This window comes from Tachysurus vachellii, chromosome 15 (genome assembly GCF_030014155.1).
Source record: "Tachysurus vachellii isolate PV-2020 chromosome 15, HZAU_Pvac_v1, whole genome shotgun sequence".
Taxonomy (NCBI): Eukaryota; Metazoa; Chordata; class Actinopteri; order Siluriformes; family Bagridae; genus Tachysurus; species Tachysurus vachellii.
Genome location: NC_083474.1, coordinates 12,408,332 through 12,426,745, shown reverse-complemented (window position 1 = coordinate 12,426,745; position 18,414 = coordinate 12,408,332). Strand labels below are relative to the sequence as shown.

The 18,414-nt window shown below is 37.7% G+C and overlaps 1 protein-coding gene across 1 annotated transcript; it reads right to left on the bottom strand.

Annotated features, from left to right (window-relative positions):
* Positions 1–128: 128 nt before the first annotated feature.
* Positions 129–17,856, bottom strand: wdr62 (WD repeat domain 62). Its single transcript, XM_060887866.1, has 31 exons — positions 17,333–17,856; positions 16,262–16,353; positions 16,110–16,172; positions 15,601–15,658; positions 15,311–15,481; positions 14,795–14,932; positions 14,087–14,269; positions 13,773–13,933; positions 13,004–13,175; positions 12,642–12,770; positions 12,379–12,539; positions 9,880–9,971; positions 7,869–7,994; positions 7,689–7,759; positions 7,462–7,583; positions 7,309–7,384; positions 6,896–7,007; positions 6,722–6,785; positions 6,306–6,431; positions 5,959–6,092; positions 5,649–5,710; positions 5,205–5,492; positions 4,922–5,055; positions 4,580–4,689; positions 4,243–4,365; positions 3,873–3,981; positions 3,600–3,690; positions 3,351–3,417; positions 2,338–3,024; positions 2,111–2,196; positions 129–1,295 (listed from the first exon to the last, which is right to left on the bottom strand). Exons 1-31 carry the CDS (start codon positions 17,471–17,473, stop codon positions 1,056–1,058), a joined length of 4,389 nt encoding a protein of 1,462 aa, XP_060743849.1. The 5' UTR covers positions 17,474–17,856; the 3' UTR covers positions 129–1,055.
* Positions 17,857–18,414: the final 558 nt, after the last annotated feature.

Genomic DNA, 18,414 nt, shown 5'->3' with positions numbered 1-18,414 from the left:
TACTTTAGTAGAGTAACACATTCATTATATTAGAACCAATATTTTAAAAGTGTCATCAATTTGACCTAAATGTGTAAGCCAAGCTGAACCATGATATCTTACAACAAAAGAAGACAGACAGCCCAAAGTAGAGAAGCACAATTCTTTAAAATCACATTCTTTTAATATGGAAAACGTTGATAGTTTAAGAGATAAAATGTATTTACAAGTACTAGCAAAATGGCCAATAACATAACATGTATGCAATCTACAGGGTATATACTCTTTATACTCCATAGACGCACATCTACCTACAACACTTACACTGCAGTCTACAGAGGGACACAATGTGACCAATTCAACAGGTTTTGTGCAACTGTCCTCAAAACAGGGACAACAGAAAGGAGAACGCATAGTGACGGGGTGGTATCACCAGTGTGATAAAACATAAAAAAAAAAAAAAATAACAGCAACAAGCTTGTGAAAAGTGATAAGTATGTCTCTCACTCAATTAACACTGTTTCAACTTTAAATCAAATGACAGACCATCACCATCATCACTGCATCAAAAATGATATGACAACTTGCCATAGCCCAAAACCATAATGACTATGCTGGATATATGCTGGGTATTCCCTTTAATTTGTCGCCCAGTCGTGCTTTATGTGGCCGGAACAGCATTTCATAAGAAAGTTTAGAAAACTTAAAATGCAAGATAATTTGGCAAAACATGTTCTTTCAGAAAAAGCAAGCGTTACTACAAATAAAAACCTAATATGCATACTATTGTATTTGTGTGTTCTCTTTTTGAAAGTGAATGTGATCAACTAATTCTCGCATTGCCAATGCTGCCAATATTTAACTAGTGCTATGAACTCAGAAATTGTAAATATGAAATGAAATACTGAAGGCAACTGCAATTAATTAGCAGTTATACTAGTAAAGGGACCAAAATATTCTACATTTTGTGCAAAAAAAGGTAAGTAGATTTGTGTAAACAGACACTCCAGTACCAGCACTGATGATACATGGAGCACATTTACTGTATGTGCTGAGACATGTAGATAACTCAAATTTTAGTCCAATTTCTTTTCAGCCATTCGCGAAAGAAGCATCTCAGAGTATCTCTCCAGCAGGGCCATAGCACGATCATCCCTAAGCTGACGACCTGGAGAGTCTTCTGGAAGTTGAGCGACAGCAGAGTTCAGATCCCGAGGACAAAGAGAGTGAAGCTCCTGTAGAATCCCACCAAATGCCTCCTGTAGCATGCTCTTCATCTGCATCTGCTGCTCTGACAACTCGCTGATGCCCTGTAACTATGTGGAGAGCAAGAAAAGAAGAGTGTTTGGAAGCATTAATTGTAATTCTTAACAATTAGGACTTGACAGAGATGTCTCTAGTCTCATCCTTCTTACTAAATTGAATATCAGAAATACCCTTAACATAATTGAAACTCAAAGAAAGCTATTGAGGAATTAAAAAAAAAAAAAAGAAAAAGAAAAACACATGCTCTAACCTTGACCCTGTTTGAATCTAAAATCAGTTCATCTGCAGGTTACAATGATAATTCTATATAAATCCTACACACATTCAACCACTCTTTTTTGAGATTTCATGCTAATGAGAATCTCAGATGGACACTGACAAAAACAACATAATGCCTCAACCACTCAGTGTTGGAGGCATAAAAAGATGCCTCTTAAGCACATGAATCATCTCATCAACAGACCACATTACATACCAGAAGTAGGCGGATGGAGAAGTAACCTTGTGACTTCTCATCATACATGTTTAACACCATAAAGCCAACAAGTCATCACAAATAGTTGAATAATTATGTGTAACAGACCTTGGGGTTTGTTTTAACTGTGTAAATTACAGGTGTGTGTATGGGACAAAGATTAACTGCCTTGTGAACTGCCTTTTTCATTCTTATGTCATTGTAAAAAACTTTAAATAACTGCTATTACTATACAAGTTGTTAATTCATGACAGTTGTGATGCTGTGTCAGATGAAGTGTTGACCGACAAAAGTTCAAATAGAATTGTTTAAATAGTGTGATGAAATGAGAAAGAACACAGAAAAGGAAAACACTCAGCAAATGTAGCACATCAAAGACGTTATACTCACTTTGCTGTAAAAGGTGGCTGCTTTCTGCATGGTGTGCTGAAGCACATTCACAATCTCCTTACATGCCTGCAGATTTACAGTATCATCTAAAAGACAAAGACAGGCAAATGCATGACTGCTTTCTTAATTTCTGACATTACAGAAAGTCTAGTGATAGCAAATGAACTGAACTGCATAGAAAGTTGACAGACAGAAAAATGTCATCAATGTCATGTCAACTGAAGTACCTGGGTCTACAGGGTTCGGTCCATCTACTGTAGGCACCGGTACTACTGATTTTACTGTGTCCGACTGAGCCACTGATTGTGTATTTTCCATAGGAGTTCCTGGGGCTGCAAGACAGCAGTCTTTAACTGGTGCTTTCAGAGGGCCAGATGAGAGACTGTACGGCTTCTTGGGTGTCAGTTTCTCCTCAACGCAACTGATCTGCTTCCGGCTCTCTTTTCCTAGCGACTTCATCTCTGTTGGACTCACCATAGACTGTCCACACACAAGATTCATAGGCGTTGCCTGGTTTTTCAGAGCATTCAAGGCAGCAGGTGGTAAAGTGGAAGACAGGTCCAATTGGAAAGTGGTACGGGGGCTGAGATTACCCCGAGCAGGAGTTTCGAGAAGTAGTGATGGGATTGGATGTGTCTTTGAGGTAAAACACGGTCGAGGAGAGAGGATTTCTTTACTGTCTTGAGTCACACTATGGTCTTGAGAGGGCAACGAGGCTTTCCAGAGCATCTCACCTCCATGATTATTTCCCTGCTCCAAGCTCACACCTTTCTCACCTGTAGATTTAGCGTTGGCATTGGTAATATCCATGTCACTCTGACAGGAAGATTTTGAGGCATCAAAGGTTGTGTTGTCAGGTTTGGGGACAATTAAGTTTGGATCCCTTTTATTCTCTTTAGATATTAATGCTGTCTCTGTAATTTATGTAAAAGCACAAAAAAAAAATTAGATATTGAATAAAACAACTTAAATTCGCATTTTAACATGCATTTTAAGTCACTTCCACGCAAGGAATTATATAAAATACTGAAACCAGCTTCTCTCTATACATGCCTCTGTGTTCCTAGAAATCACTTCAGGTCTTTAGATAAAAAGCAGAGAATTGGCTGGACAAAGCTTTAGCAGGGCTTAATAAAAGTTCATTCAGATTTGAAGTTTACTGATACGAGACATTCTGCAAATGTAAATTTTTACTGCAGGTAAATACACTGGAATTTAAATGAACTGAATTGGACCTTACCATTTTTCCTCTGATCACTTCTTATGGCATTTGAATTACAGGTCTTAGAAATTAGGTGTGAATTGTCCTTGGAACAAATAAAGCAGAGACAGACCTCAACAGGTAAAATCATAATTTTTCCATTTCAAAGCTTAGTAGTGAGTGCACCATTAAATGTTACATTATTGATTAGAAACAAATAAAGGAGAAACAAGAGACATTTGATGTCTGAAAATCTTATATGGTTTCAAATGAACTGTGTTATAATACCTCAGTCTTTTCCATGCTGCTTCTGGAATCATCTGGAATACTAGGCAGGCAAACTCCAGGTCTGCACACACGACTTCCTGACACTGTACCACTACAGGATTAGAAAGAGAAATTTTACATTACAAAACCTTCTACAATCTACATTAAAAATATAAAGAATCTGCAGTCTTTCACCCTAAACCTTCAAAAAGTACAAAATAGAAATTATTATTATAATAATAAAATTAATACTAGAAACTCCTCAGGTTCTGATTTCACATACCAGTTACTCACCGTAGGCGGCTCTGGAAGCGTGAGAGGAAACGGGTAGAAATGCTTAGACGGGGATTGAGGAAGTTCTCATTAGAAGGCTGCAGATTGCGCAGGTCTGTATTAAATTTTTCTATAAAATAGTTTAGAATATAGTAGAATAAGGAGTTACAAAAATAATTGCCCCGCTTTCAGGATTATACCATATTAACAAATTATACAGATCATACATAGTTCAGACAAACATTTCCTGTGACTTTCATAGGAAAGTAACAAAATGCTATTCCCATTGCTAACTTTGGTTTAATGAAAATGTTGAGTATTAATGATCAAAGGTGATTTAAAAAAATAGATACCCTTAACCATTAAAACAGTAGTGAGAAGGCAGACGCACCATTAGTTACCACTGCTAAAGAGTCATAGTGTTGGTGTAATAGAGTTGCAGGCTCTTCATCCTCCTCTTCCTCCACTCCAGAACTACCTATGGAGCTCGCCTGACTGAGCGAGTCGGTGTCGTCTAAAATGCACAAACAATATACAAACTACAAAACAGATTTTCTTTTTAATTTTTACGGGTCTACTTCATTAGAAATGTCACTTTAAAATGATTATTGAAGAATGAAGAATAATAAAGATTAAACATTTCCTTAGAAGACAGATGTATGAATGAGTTTTGCTCTAGCTGCAGTGTCAACACTATACGACAAGTATATAGTACTTTAGTAACTCACGGTCGTGGGCCTGGTCACTGTGCACCTGGTCACTCTCAGCTGAGCAGGCACTGTCAGGACTTAGCTCCTGTTCTTCTGGGTCAATTTCAAGTGCCTTCACATCAAATACTCTACAATTAAACCACAGGAGTGCTCATCAGAAGCAGTTACACAAATGTGAAATAAAGTTAGCATGGGATTTGTAAGCATCTCTATGGAGTTCACATGTCACTTATGTAAGCGCGCGGGGGGGATTACTAGGGGATTACAGCAGATTACTTTAATCAAAAGTAGCCAAAATACATCTTATTTTCAAAGCGCATCTGTTGCATACTCTGTTGTTTTGTGTTTTAAGGCTCTTACCCCTCTCCTATGGTGGATAAAGCAGTGCTGTTAGCTGGGTACAGAGCATAGTCATTGCACTCTGAAGAGCTCAGCCTTGGGCTAAAATACTGCAAATCTGTGTCTTGAAGCAAAGAACTACACTGTTCAGACACCTAGGATGGCACACACACACACACACACACACCATGATTCTCTGTATGTGAATAAATATGGATTCATCCACTGCAGACAGGGTATGGTCTGTATAAAAAGTTATAAAGTTCTAAATGACCAAATGAACTATAACATCTAGTCTACAAACCCTCTCCATGTCCTCCTCTTCATCTACATCACCACCCTCTTCTTCATCTAAAAGGCTATTTAGACTCTGAAGATGAAAATCTACTTCACGCCCCTCTTTCTCTGTTACACATTCGTCATCGTCCTCCTCTGCTCGGCTGGGAGTGTCAGAGAGAGGAAGCTGTAGGCTCCTTGTCTCCAATACAGAACAAATAGCAAATGGATCAGAATGTGCAGCCCAACGCCCCTGTGGTTGGTACTGAGGGACTTTTTGTGGATCCACACTGCTGTTGCTGCCAACTCCAGCACCCTGTACACACATTATGACAAATGGGAGATTAAAAAGCAGTTCATTTTATCTCTTCCTTTCTCAGTATTGGTAGGATGTTGTTCACACCAACAATAACCATGGGTATTGCACAATTTTCCCCTACAAATCAAATTATTTAATGAATAAATAACCAACCAATCTGCGGGCCCACATAGGGAGTCGGCCATTGGTCTGTGGCATCATAATGTCAGGACTTCCTAAAGTAAATAAATACACATATCAACAATCAACTCTTTTCTCAGTCATTATTATCATATGAGGGATTGCTATCTAAAGAAATGATAAAAGAAAAATTCTAAATGAATATCCAGCCAAGCCTTATCGTGAGTGGAACTATTGAAATACCTTTTGTAAGTTGATGATTAAAAGAAAGTGATGATTGAAATAACAGAATTCCAGACCACCTTAAATCAGTGTCTTTAGGATAAAAGTTCGATCCACTAACCCAAAGCAGTGTCTAGCCTGGCTGGAGTCTTGGGATGGTCCCCAATGTCCTCATTTTCCTCCAAGCAGGTGTTTGTTTCTTCATATTTTTGTTTAGCCACCCCACTGCATGGTACTGTGATGTAGGTTTCTCTCCTTTATGGGAAAATTGCAAAAACATAATCGGTCTGGAATTATTTACTTGTAATTACATACATATATAAGAAAAAATAAATATTTAAATAAATAACAAGGTAAGAAATATCAGATCAAAACATCAAAAAGAATAAAAACCCACATGTGAGAATAATCTGACTGGAAGTATTTAAACAGGAATGTACCAACTTCATAACTTGTACTTAGATGTACCTAATGGCTTGTTGGTTGCAGGTAACTCTGTTCAAGTTCCTCAGTCCTGCTCTCCGTTTCCTCTCTGCCAGTCTCTTCCTCATCGAGTTAGTCATTTGAGAGCACAGTCGCCACACAAACACACAACTAACAAATGCACACATAAAATACACCAATTACCCTATAGAAAAGGAACTTCTATATTGACTCTTTGCATTCAATGTGTCCTATATATTGTATTACTACTATTTTCTTTGTATTTATTTCTTAATGCATTACAAATACTGAAATATACTGTATGTATATTGAAGAAAAGAAAATTTAACATTCATTTGCATTCTGCAGCACACTTATTCACTCCAAGTAATATCACGTTACCAAAACAACTTAATGTTTTATAGAGAAAAACAGATAAACAATAGCTGTGGGGCGCATACCTATCACCACAGACGGTGATTAGATGCTTGCAGTCTGAACTGAATTTTATACCAGTAACAATTTCTGTGAAGAAAGAGATGGGAAATTTCCAACCAATACTTGTATCAGAATATGAAACAAAAGTATTCAGGATACAACAAATGGAGTTTGTCTGTCCAAAAATAAATAATTACCAGAATGCCCAAATAATGTTGCCACACACTCCCCAGTCTCATAATCAAACACACAGATGCTCTTGTCTGAGCAACTGGTGGCCAGAAACATCCCAGAAGGATCCAGTTGGACCTGAAAGAAGGGGTGAAAGTTAAAAGATTTACTAAATGAACACAGTAATAAATGATCTAGAATACTGCTTCAAAGGAGTCTTTGTATTTATAACACTTCAAAGCATAAATCAATATTCACTTTAACAAATAAAAAATACTTTAGGATGCTGGTTACAGATGCACAATAATCAGATAATGATTGGAGCACATAAATGATTGCAAATAATGAAGTCTCTTACAAATATATAGCATCACTTAAAGCTGTGTGGAAATTAACCCATTAACTTATTTACTCTAAAACCTTATATCCTGCTACATACCTTAAGCACTGGGCCATCATCAGTCAAGGAGCCCTTAAAGCACCTTTTCATCTTGCCACTCTTCACATTGTACACTCTGAAAAATAAAGAGAAAATTATTGCATTTCCCCCAGTTAGTTATGTAACACAGACAGACTGACAGACAGACAGAACCTAATGTTGCGGTCTTGACATGCAATGGCAGTGTGAGTGAGTGTGGCATCCAGGTCCATGTCATATAATGTACTTTTCTCCACCACATGATGTGACCGTGAGAAAGCCAGGTCCTGAGATGTCTGCAATAACATGCCATGGTACACAGTTAGAGCACATGAATAAAGATAATATCTCCTCATGTAAGAAGCAATATAAAACCAGTCCAATAAAATCGGCCTATATACCTTTTCAGCAGAGCGGAAGTAAATGCTTTTGTCAGCACCACAGCTTACCATGGACACCTTTGGACCTACACCTAGATATAAAAAAAAAGCAGAGTAACTAGTATGAGCAGTTAATCTTTAAATCTCTGTTCACACTACTTACAAAATCAAAAAATTATTTAAGACAGTTCTCAAACTGACATGTAAATTTCATGGCAGTCACCGATGCTGAATGGTCGTAAACAGTCTGTACAAGACTGTAGCTTTTGTCCATATTGAATAGATGTATGAGTCGATCACGACCGGCTGAGGCCAACAGATGCACACCTGGTTAATAATAAAAAAAAAAAAAAAAAAAGAGGTTCATATTATTGAAATATTTAACATGAAATTTTCCTACAATATCATAAGCTTCATCAACATAAATCTATACACCCATCATTTCCTTTAACTCATACCTGCAAACTCACAAGAGGTGAAAAAGGTTACAAGGTTCGAAATATACACCCCCCCCCCCCCAATTGAGAATTGAGAACTTAAAATGAAGCACTCTGACAATAACATAAAGGGAAAAGACAACATTTGCTTCAAGTGAAAAAAGCACTTTTACCAAAATTTCTTGGAAATAATTTTTCTCTGTACAATTTGAGTGCCTTGGAACCAGGGGCGGTTCTAGACCTTTTTTAGGGTGGCTCCAGCCCCCTGTCTGTCATCTCAGCCACCCTAAAACTGTAAGTATAATTTTTACTTTCATAAATAAACAATAAAAATTACGTTAAAATGCAGGACATGTCGTGGATGGGAAAGAAAATTATTTATCAGTTTGATCCAAGAGCGATTTTTTTATTTGCTTTCACGCGCGTGCGTTGTAGTCTTTCAAAAGTGTGTTATTTGAACCGCGAAGCACAGGTACGCGCAGCGTGCACGCGCAGTCAGAGCTGGATGCGTTTATCTATAATGTTAATCGCCGCAAAGACGGCAACCAAAAGCAGTGAAATTTCACTATTCTTATTACCAGAGTTGTCATATAATATACAATATAAAACTTCTTGTTTTAAATTCTCACTGAGGGCTAAAACCCCTAAAGATGAAATCCTAAAACCGCCCCTGCTTGGAACCTTAATAAATTGATGAACACAAATATATAAGACGCGAGGATGATTGAGACGTGAGGCGTCATCTGCTTACTAGTGCTTCACACTCCAGTCCAGTTGGTGGCGGTGAATGCACCAAAAGTTGGTTTGCCATCCGCCATAAAAAGTCATTAGAAGTAGAGACGCGAGGCATCAGCTTGATAGATGGTTTACTACGCTGCGTCCAAAACCGCACTACTTCGCCTAATTATTGGATGGAAGTTAGCGGTTTCGGATGTAAAAAGGGCTTAATTTTCAAACTTGACGTACCCAAGTTACATGCCCATTATTGTTCAGTACTTACTGTCATTGCAGTTAATGTTACTGCCATCTTTTTTTATCCAGCAAGCTTCTTATCTGTCCATTCTTGGGACTTTCAGTCCTATCTTAATTGTATACCATGACACTGCTCCTCTATGATCATTTCAAACACATTTCTTTTTAAATTGTATATCTATTCCCCATCTCCAGGGGGAGCTAGTGTCATGAAAGGAATGCGTTAGCTTAAATATTATTACAATATTTGTCTTGCATCATACTCACGTGGTTGTGGTTTGTTGCACTAGTTAAAATGTGAGAACATGCCAAATCTGAGATAACATTTAAAACAGAGACAGCATATTGCACCAACCACTTCCTTAAAAGACAAAATCACTGGTCAAAACAGTCGGAGGGAAGTCAAAACAAAGGGCATTTTCCAAAAGCACCAAACAGAAAACAGACAAGTAGCATTAACTGACTCACCAACAAACCCACTATCCCAGTGTTTTAGCAGACAGAAAAACTGATTAAATGGTTCAGTAACCAATTTAATAGTTAAAGTATTAGTTTCATATATGACACTGACTTGGTTTTTTGGTCAACAGACAAAGGATAGTGTTGGCTTTGTTGAGAATCATCAATTATTATATGGATTAATGGATTCTTTAAAAGAAATGGATTTGGCCATAATGTTAAACGTGAGCAGATTCTGGCATTCACACCACCGTCGTTCATTTAAATTAGATTTACCTTATTTCCAGAAAACATGCTTGGCATACGGCATAATTAACCTCTACGAAATGTTGTTTTAAGCTTACCAGTCTCTGTGGGAGAGAAGGCCAGACATAAAATCTCAGAATCATGAGCCTCAATCCGTAGAAATTCATCCATGAACTGAAGTCCGTAAATCCTGAGAGAGACAAATCAAGGCAAAGAGACAAAGTAAGAAAACCATAGTTGAAATTTTTTAATAGTTTCCTAGTTCAATGTCCTTATTAAACTGTTACAAACTATGCCTCCATGTGTCAAACATACAGAACAGATCATAAGGCCATCCTTAAAAATATTTTGGTTTGCAGCAACAGTAATAAAAAATTTAAAAAAAGGGTCGATGGGTAGGTCTTTTTTTTTTTTAAGTTTCAATGTAAAAAAAAAAAGTACAATTTTGGTGATGGTGATTACGTAGGTATGAATTTAAACAAATTAGCATATCGTGACGTCACTGACTGGGTCTTCAACCCGTGCCTTCGGTCGAACACACCATTCACATTTCTGTTGTAAAAAGAGAAACATTGTGCAGAAGTATTATTTGCTGTTATGCCTGTGTCCGAAGCTGCAGTTGCTGTGTGACGCATTCCAAAAAAAAAAAAAACCTGGACCCGCTCCAAGAGAAGGCCGTTAAAATCAATTTCCTATTTTCGTTTTCGAAACTCGTGTTGGTTTGTCCAATCAATCCATGCAATAGATTTTCGAACAATAGAATTTGTATTAGTTTTTTGAAGAGTAAAAAAAAATTGGTCGGTCTTAATGCAAATTTATAACCGGCAAGTCAGTCGGACTTAAAGCAAAAACAAAATAAATAAATATAGCTGCAAGCAGCGATGACGGGCCCTCGCACGTTTTTTTAATCGCTATACGGTGCCTCCCAGAAAACAATGCACGGTGGGCAAGTGCAACTTTGTCGCCTCGCCATGGCAGCACCGTTCGAGATATCAAAAATCCCTTCGCAATTTAGCAAGTGCAATGTCAAGTGGGTAAATATCAGTCGACTATTTTATGTTGTTACTGACCCATTTGGGGACTGTAGGTAAATGAAACCCCACATTTTAGACAAATGGGGGCGCTAGTGAGCCACTTAAGAGACACACCTTTGTCTGACCTTTTTGTCCACACTTAACAGCCGACAAATGTGATGTATGTGTCAAATTTCAAGTTAATCTAAGCACGCCAAAAGCCTTAAATATGCCTGAAATAAAAGTAAATTTTGACACGATGCCATGGCAACAGTGTTTGAGATATCAAAAATCCGTTCGCAATTTCGCATCTCCAAAATCTCTGAATCATGGTGGCCAAGTCTGGTCTCAATTGCATGAATCCCCTAGGAGGAGTATTTAAAAGTTTACCGCATGAAGCTGACAAAAAATCCACCTTTGTGACTGACACACTTCCTGGGGCCTGTTGGTGGCGCTATACCCGGGACTCACAATAAGCACATAGATGCGATCGGAATCCTTGGCCGAACATACACACCGCGTGTCATCACAATAAGACATTTTTTGCTTTAGATATTAGACATTTCCTGTTTCTCTGAATTCGCCATAACTTAGTCGCCTCGCCATGGCAACACCGTTCGAGATATCAAAAATCCCTTCGCAATTTAGCAAGTGCAATGTCTCGGCATCATGTTGACCACTTTTGGTGTCAATCGCATGAATTCCCTAGGAGGAGTATATAAAAGTTCACCACATGCAACTGTTGTGACTGACACACTTCCTGGTGCCTGTTGGTGGCGCTATATCCAAGATTCACAATAGGAACATAGATGCGATCGGAATCCTTGGCCGAACATACACACCGCGTGTCTTCCCAATAAGACATTTTTTGCATTAGATATTAGACACTTTCTGTTTCTCTGAATTCACCATAACTTTGTCGCCTCACCATGGCAGCACCGTTCGAGATATCAAAAATCCCTTCGCAATTTAGCAAGTGCAATGTCTCGGCATCATGTTCACAACGTTTGATGTCAATCGCATGAATTCCCTAGGAGGAGTATTTAAAAGTTCACCGCATGCACTTATAAAACAATCCAAAATGGCCGACTTCCTGTTGGGCGGAGCTCATAGTTTAGAGCGCGAAAGTTGTTCGGGTCGATGAGATCTATATGCGTACCAACTCTCGTACATTTGCGTACATAATTGCCCGATCTGTGCACCAATGTTTGTTTTTGCATTACAGGGGGCGCTACAGAGCCCCCCTGCCACGCCCGTATTCCAGCCTTTGCCCGAGCCTGGCGTCGCGCGACTCTGACGTGTGTGCCAAATTTCAAGAGTTTTCGAGCATGTTAAGGGACCCCAATTGGCCAATGTGTGGGGGAAAAAAATAAATAAATAAATAAAATAAAAAAAAATAAAAAAACATACTCCCGAGGAAAAACAATAGGGCTTCGCACCATTCGGTGCTCGGGCCCTAATAATTTGAGTCGGTCCTAAATTCAGGGTGGGTCGGGTTACAAGAATATTTTTAAGGATGGCCTAAAGATAAGTGCAAATATTCACAAAGGCATGTACTATTTCTAAATACTGTACATGTCTCACCGTAGGTTTCCACTACGATCTCCAGCTGCCAGGTGCTGGCCATCAGGGCTGATTCCTAGGACTCTGATTCCCAATTTGCCATCTTGGTTACCCTCTGCTTTGTCTGGTGGGGCCTTAAGGTGCCCAGTGTCATTATCTACGTACACAATCTTCACCAAGTCCTTTAAAGAATGTCCATATGCGCAATGAGTACATATTGCATATATTACCTGGTAATTGTACACAATCTTAGGGAACTCCACATAGGACCACAATGTACTTGCCTGACTGTAGAGGTTAGAGTGGTTTTGCTGAATGTCACTGTTCCAAAGACGAATGGTGTTGTCAGATGAACAGGTAAGGAAAGATCCTGGCATTAAAGCAGCAGCTGAATCGTCCAACTCTGGGTAGGTCTAAAAAGGAAAGGCAAGTTTGTATGTATAGAAACAATGCTTTAGTTGTACACTTCCTAAAAGATCTTTGCAACATCATATAGTTTTAATGAACAGTCAATGAGAGTTTTAAAATAGATGTAACAAATCTTAAACACAAAAGAAACATATCCTGAGTATATGAAAATTGCATAAATATAATAATGGCATAAAAATGGAATTGCGTGTTGAACCACATTAAAAATAAAAAGTACCTCAACACTCCAGACACAAGCACTGTGGTACAGAGAAGAGTAGACCTTCTCTACATTGTGGACATCATGCACATCCCAAACATACACACTGTGGTCATTATATACACACATCAGATGGCTGGTCACAGGGTCATGTGTCAGGGCCAAGGTATCTGGATACTCTGCCTCTGGCCTATATAGAGGAACAGAAAAGGAACAGCACAAAATTATAATTGTCCATTCACAGCCATCACCAACATGGATCTTATTAAACCTTTAGACTCCCATTATATGGCAGTTATGAATATAAAACAAAGTTTTAATAGTTAAGGGAAACATTAAAATGTTTGCTGTCAAACACAAAACTGCTTAAAGCTAGCAAGATTCCTAGTGGTTGTTTAAATTAGACTACAACTAAAATGCTACAACTGACAGTTCATACCTTATCATTCCCAAACTACAAACAGGAAGAAAGAAAAAAAAGAAAAGAAAAAAAAAATGCACATCCCAACACAGAATTCCTACTTGGGAAGTAAATATAAATCACTGATCATGATTAGATAGCTAGTTTGTTGCTAACAAAAGATAAAAAATGAGGCATCCACCATGTTTTCCACCACTTTGCAGCTTGAATGTTCAGAGACAGAAAATGACACCATTTGAGCTACTACTTCCAACTTCTGAAGTAAGCTGAATGCAGAATATTAACCAACCTCGAAGAAATACAATTAACCTGCTATAGTTCAACTTTAACCTATATGTGTTAATCTATACACTCTTCAGTACTTACTTAGGCTGCATGCCCTGAGACACATCAACTCCTAGACAGTGGGGCCGATGCAGTGTGGTGATGTACTGTAGGTTTTGGGGGCTAAATACCCGTACTGTGCCATCTGCACCACCACAAAAAATGAAAGCTTCGCTCACAGATAGACAACGTGCTGAAGATGTCTGAAAGAGAAACCATAAAGAAAGAAATAATAAACAACTTTGTGTTTATCTTTGAGGCATCATCAACAGTTATTATCACAATGACTAATGTCAGATATATCTGAGCTGTGTTTTGGTGAAAATGTTGAGTGTTTTCTGTATGATGTGTCTTACTTTGAGGTCAACCCATAAATCCAGCTGTCGGTTGCTGTTGAACTGGCACAACAGTCCTGTATGGGTGATACAGTATGTGCTGCTAGACATAGTGCCACGACCACATGCCAAATCACAGAATTCACTATTATGATGCTCTCCTAGCAATCCTGATCGACCAATCAGGGGTACTGTACTGTTCACCTACAAGCAAACCAATGCACAACATAGAATAACTTCAACAGCAAATTCACCACTTTGTGTTTGTTTGTTCACTACTTTGTGTTTAATTACTTACAATATTACACAGAGTGATGGAACATGCTATGGTTAGAAGCTTGTAAACTCTTACATAAATATCTTTTGCAAATAGGAATGTAAAAGGCATTACTTTATATCAGTTCAGAATCAAAACAAAAACCAAGAAATCAATGTGTGCAATGGAAATGAGCAGAACATTACGTTTACCACACTGATATAGATTGTATCTATGCAAATTATAGTAATTTTGAGTACAACCCTGTTACCACAATTTAAAAACAAAGGACAAAGAAAGGACTTTTATCTTTCTACTAAATTCTGTGCAGTCAGATTCAATTCAGAAATAATATAAAGTCAGGCAGTGATTAAAATATAATATATATTGTAATAATGACTGGCTCTTACTCCAATTATGACAGCCACATACCAAAGAATTCATTCATTTAAGAGTGAAATTATTTTTCTTACACGTCTCTCCTTAGAGGCATCCAAATACCAGAATTTCACATGTCTGTTTCCTGCAGTAACAAAGTAGCTACTGTCCTCAGAGAAGGAGACAGCCAGTACACGACTAGACACTTTATTGGATGCAATAACAGTCCCCCTCTGTAAAGGAAAGCAGTAATTACTTACTCAAAACCTAAAAGGTATCCAGTCAAAGTTTAGAAATAAAAGCCTCTTTGAATATCAATGCATGTGACTAGTTCTGCCACTTCAAGTGAAAAGGACAACAAGAACAGCAACAGTCTACTATGGGTTCAGAACTACAGTGAATGCAGCCATAATCAGATATTCCTCAAAACGTAGTGAAAGAAATAATGAAAGAAAAACAAGAAACGGAAAGAATAACGTTCTTCCTAAACACCACCCATACATTTTGAAAAAAATTATTTTAAAAAATGTAACCGTCTCTTGCATCCAATTACAAAAAAATATTCCACAAAAAAAAATTACAGTTTATGAGGAAGAAAATACTATTCCTACCTTCCATTCCCAGACGCTGACGGTCCTGTCATGCTGAAACCCCACAGACACAATGTAGCTGCCATTTGTAGAAAATGCAACACAGGCAACTCCATACTTGTGGCACTGGACCTCTGCCACTTGAGTACGCTCAGTAACATCCCACACTCTTACACAGGGCATGTGTCCACTCTGCACAGACAAATAAATTTTAGGAGAATAGATGAAAATATGTAACATGGTAAACAAACAAACAAACACACACACAGACAAACACACACACACACACACACACACACACACACACCTACCTCACCAGTGACCAAATATTTTCCATTCTGTGAGAATGCCAATGCACTGAAGGTTTTTCTGTGAAATAAAGAAATAAATATAAAATATTGCCAGTTTAGTAAAAACTACTTAAATAAGACACTTAACCTCATCTCTAGCCAATGGATTTTTAAGGTAAAACAGTCAAGTAAATCTATAGGAATTTCTTTAAAATAAACTACCGACTGACTATCTGCATAAGACCCTTATATATACTTCCAATCATACACAACCTCTTTACTTACATTTGTTAATATATAAGTCAATACATACAGTTCATACATGGCAAAAAAAGGCTAAATAATACAATAAAAATCTATAAATTTACACTTTTCACATCAGTGGTATTTTAAGTCAAAAACTATTTTTTTTAAAGAATCCTGTTTTTCTTCATATAGGAGTCAACATTGATTAATGTAGCATACAGAATTAAATCTGAATAATCCAACCTTAATAGAATCCAAATTTGTGTAATGTCTTGCTCACATACCTTGATGTATTAAATATGTGACTTTGTTTGTTGGTCTTTGGATTCAGGAGAACAATGACACATCTGAAACAGAATAATACAGTGTAAGTTCATTAGATCACTAAAAGTAGTCATTAGGTGTGACCAAAAGCAGTTGTAATATTTCATATTACCCTGCAGGATATGCCACGGTGCCTGTGTTAGGATCACAGGCCAAACCACTGTTGCTGGTTGCAGTGATACCCAGAACTTTCTCCAAAACAACCTGCAAGTGTAAACAAATATTTAGCAAAGGCAACATTTAAGGAAAGCCACTTTACAGTATGTATCTAGCAAGAAAACTCCAACAGATTCAGACCCAAAGATTCAGTATAATTATAGGTCTCATAATTGGCATGTGCTGCCAATAATTAATCACACAAAATGCCTGTTTTGTTTGTTGAATGAAGATAATATTCAACTAAAAAAAGCATCTTAATCAGATGTAAATAATGTTGAGTGATTAGTGATTACTTGTTGCGCCTGTAAATTCACATCTATTTTCCCTTAACCCCAGTTTAGATTAAAGATTTGACATTTTAAATGTTGTATCGAATCCAAAAAAAAGCGTTAAAAAGTTATCAGAATCCAGAAACCTGAACTAAAAATTTGTCAACAAACCACGAAAAATCACGCGCAGATACAGTGATTCAAACATGAACCGAGTAAATGTATCGATTCGCGAAAGCAGTTCAACCGATTCATCACTTACAAACACCATCGGAGTGGTTTATACGACAACGGAAACGTCAAAAAGACTCACAATCTGCATTAGAAGCACGAATTGTTTTGGTCAAATGCTGTTTTGAAGATTTTAATAATCAAAAACTGTACTGTGTTCATTTCAAACATGAACCAAGTAAATGTATCGATTCGCGAAAGCAGCTCAACCGATTCATTACTTACAAACGCCATCGGAGAGGTTTATACGACAACGCAAACGACAAAAAGACAAACAATCTGCATTAGGAGCACGAATTGTTTGTCAAATGCTGTTTTGAAGATTTTACTAATCAGAAACTGTACTGTGTTCATTTCGAAGGCACTTCCTGAACATATGAATCACTGCTCGGTTCAGAGTTGGACTGAAAACAGGCGTGAAAAGAAGAAAATAACGGTAATCGGGTGGAATGACGTGCCAACTTGAAGAAACCGTTTGTTTTGTGATTTTTACTAATGAACAAATATGAAACGTGTTTACAAACCCGACTGTAAATGTCCCTCTTATGGCTTTGCCGACTGTTCCGTCGTACGTTCGCTGTCACATTGCTGCTGTTTGTTTTCTTTATCCGGGAGGAAAAAGTCGTTATATTTAATCCCCCAGAAAGTGTTGCTCCTTCCGCCATGTTTCTGTTTCTGTTTCAAAAAGCGCTTTATGCCGCAAAACGGGTTTGTTTTTTCCGTTAACGAAACTTTTAACACTCAAAATATTCAATAACTCGATATAAAAACAACACAACTTATTACACCGATGTTTAAAAAGTCGTATCTAGAAACCCACGTCAACACACACTGCAGGTTATATGAAATAAAAAACTTAAATAAAGTCAGAATGAACGTGAAAGTTCACGATTCAAACTGCAAACAAACACAGAAAGCTGAAAAAAGCATCCTCGCGACGACATTTGATAGGGCGGCACAGAGTTTCAAACACAGGTCCTGTCCCAATCCGATACAAAGTCGGCTATATTCCGTTCCCTTAATCCCTTAAAACCCTCCCGCACTCCTAAATAAAAGTGTCTAGGGGAAGTGATAGTCGCGTCGTTGGTGGTTGCTTTTTGTTCTTCGCCTTCTTTTTCACCAACCAAGGAAATGTTCATCATCGCCGCCTTGTGGACATTTCAAAAAATGTTTAGCTTGTGTTAGGAGTGATACAAAGACTGATAGCTTACAACAATTTTCTCAGTTCTCTACTCTAAAAAATAATACACAATACAGGCAGTTAGATCTAATATCTAATAATAATTCAGTAATATACTATTATGACTCATATGTTTTGCCACTTCAAGTGTTCAATAAACCCACATGTCAGTGTAATTGTTAAAAAGCTTTACTGACTGCTTATCTTACAGATCCTATAGACCATCTTCATCTGTAGAAGTATACGACTAAGCCTAATATGGTAAATTAATCGATTAAAACTGTATCAGTGTAATTAAGAGCAATATTATAAGCAAACCAGTATATACTGTTATATATTGTACATCAAATATGATATATCTTTGATCTCTCAGTTCATTGCTAGTCCTTTGAGAGCTGTCACTGATTTCATCTGAGGTTCTGTGTC

Excerpts from the sequence above, each read along its gene's own strand:
- wdr62 (XM_060887866.1), bottom strand. The coding sequence starts at position 17,473 with ATGGCGGAAGGAGCAACACTTTCTGGGGGATTAAATATAACGACTTTT. Across the intron at positions 12,771-13,003 it reads CTTGTGTCTGGAGTGTTGAG|ACCTACCCAGAGTTGGACGA; the intron begins GTACTTTTTATT and ends TTTCCTTTTTAG. Across the intron at positions 3,418-3,599 it reads GCAGCATGGAAAAGACTGAG|GACAATTCACACCTAATTTC; the intron begins GTATTATAACAC and ends ATTTGTTCCAAG.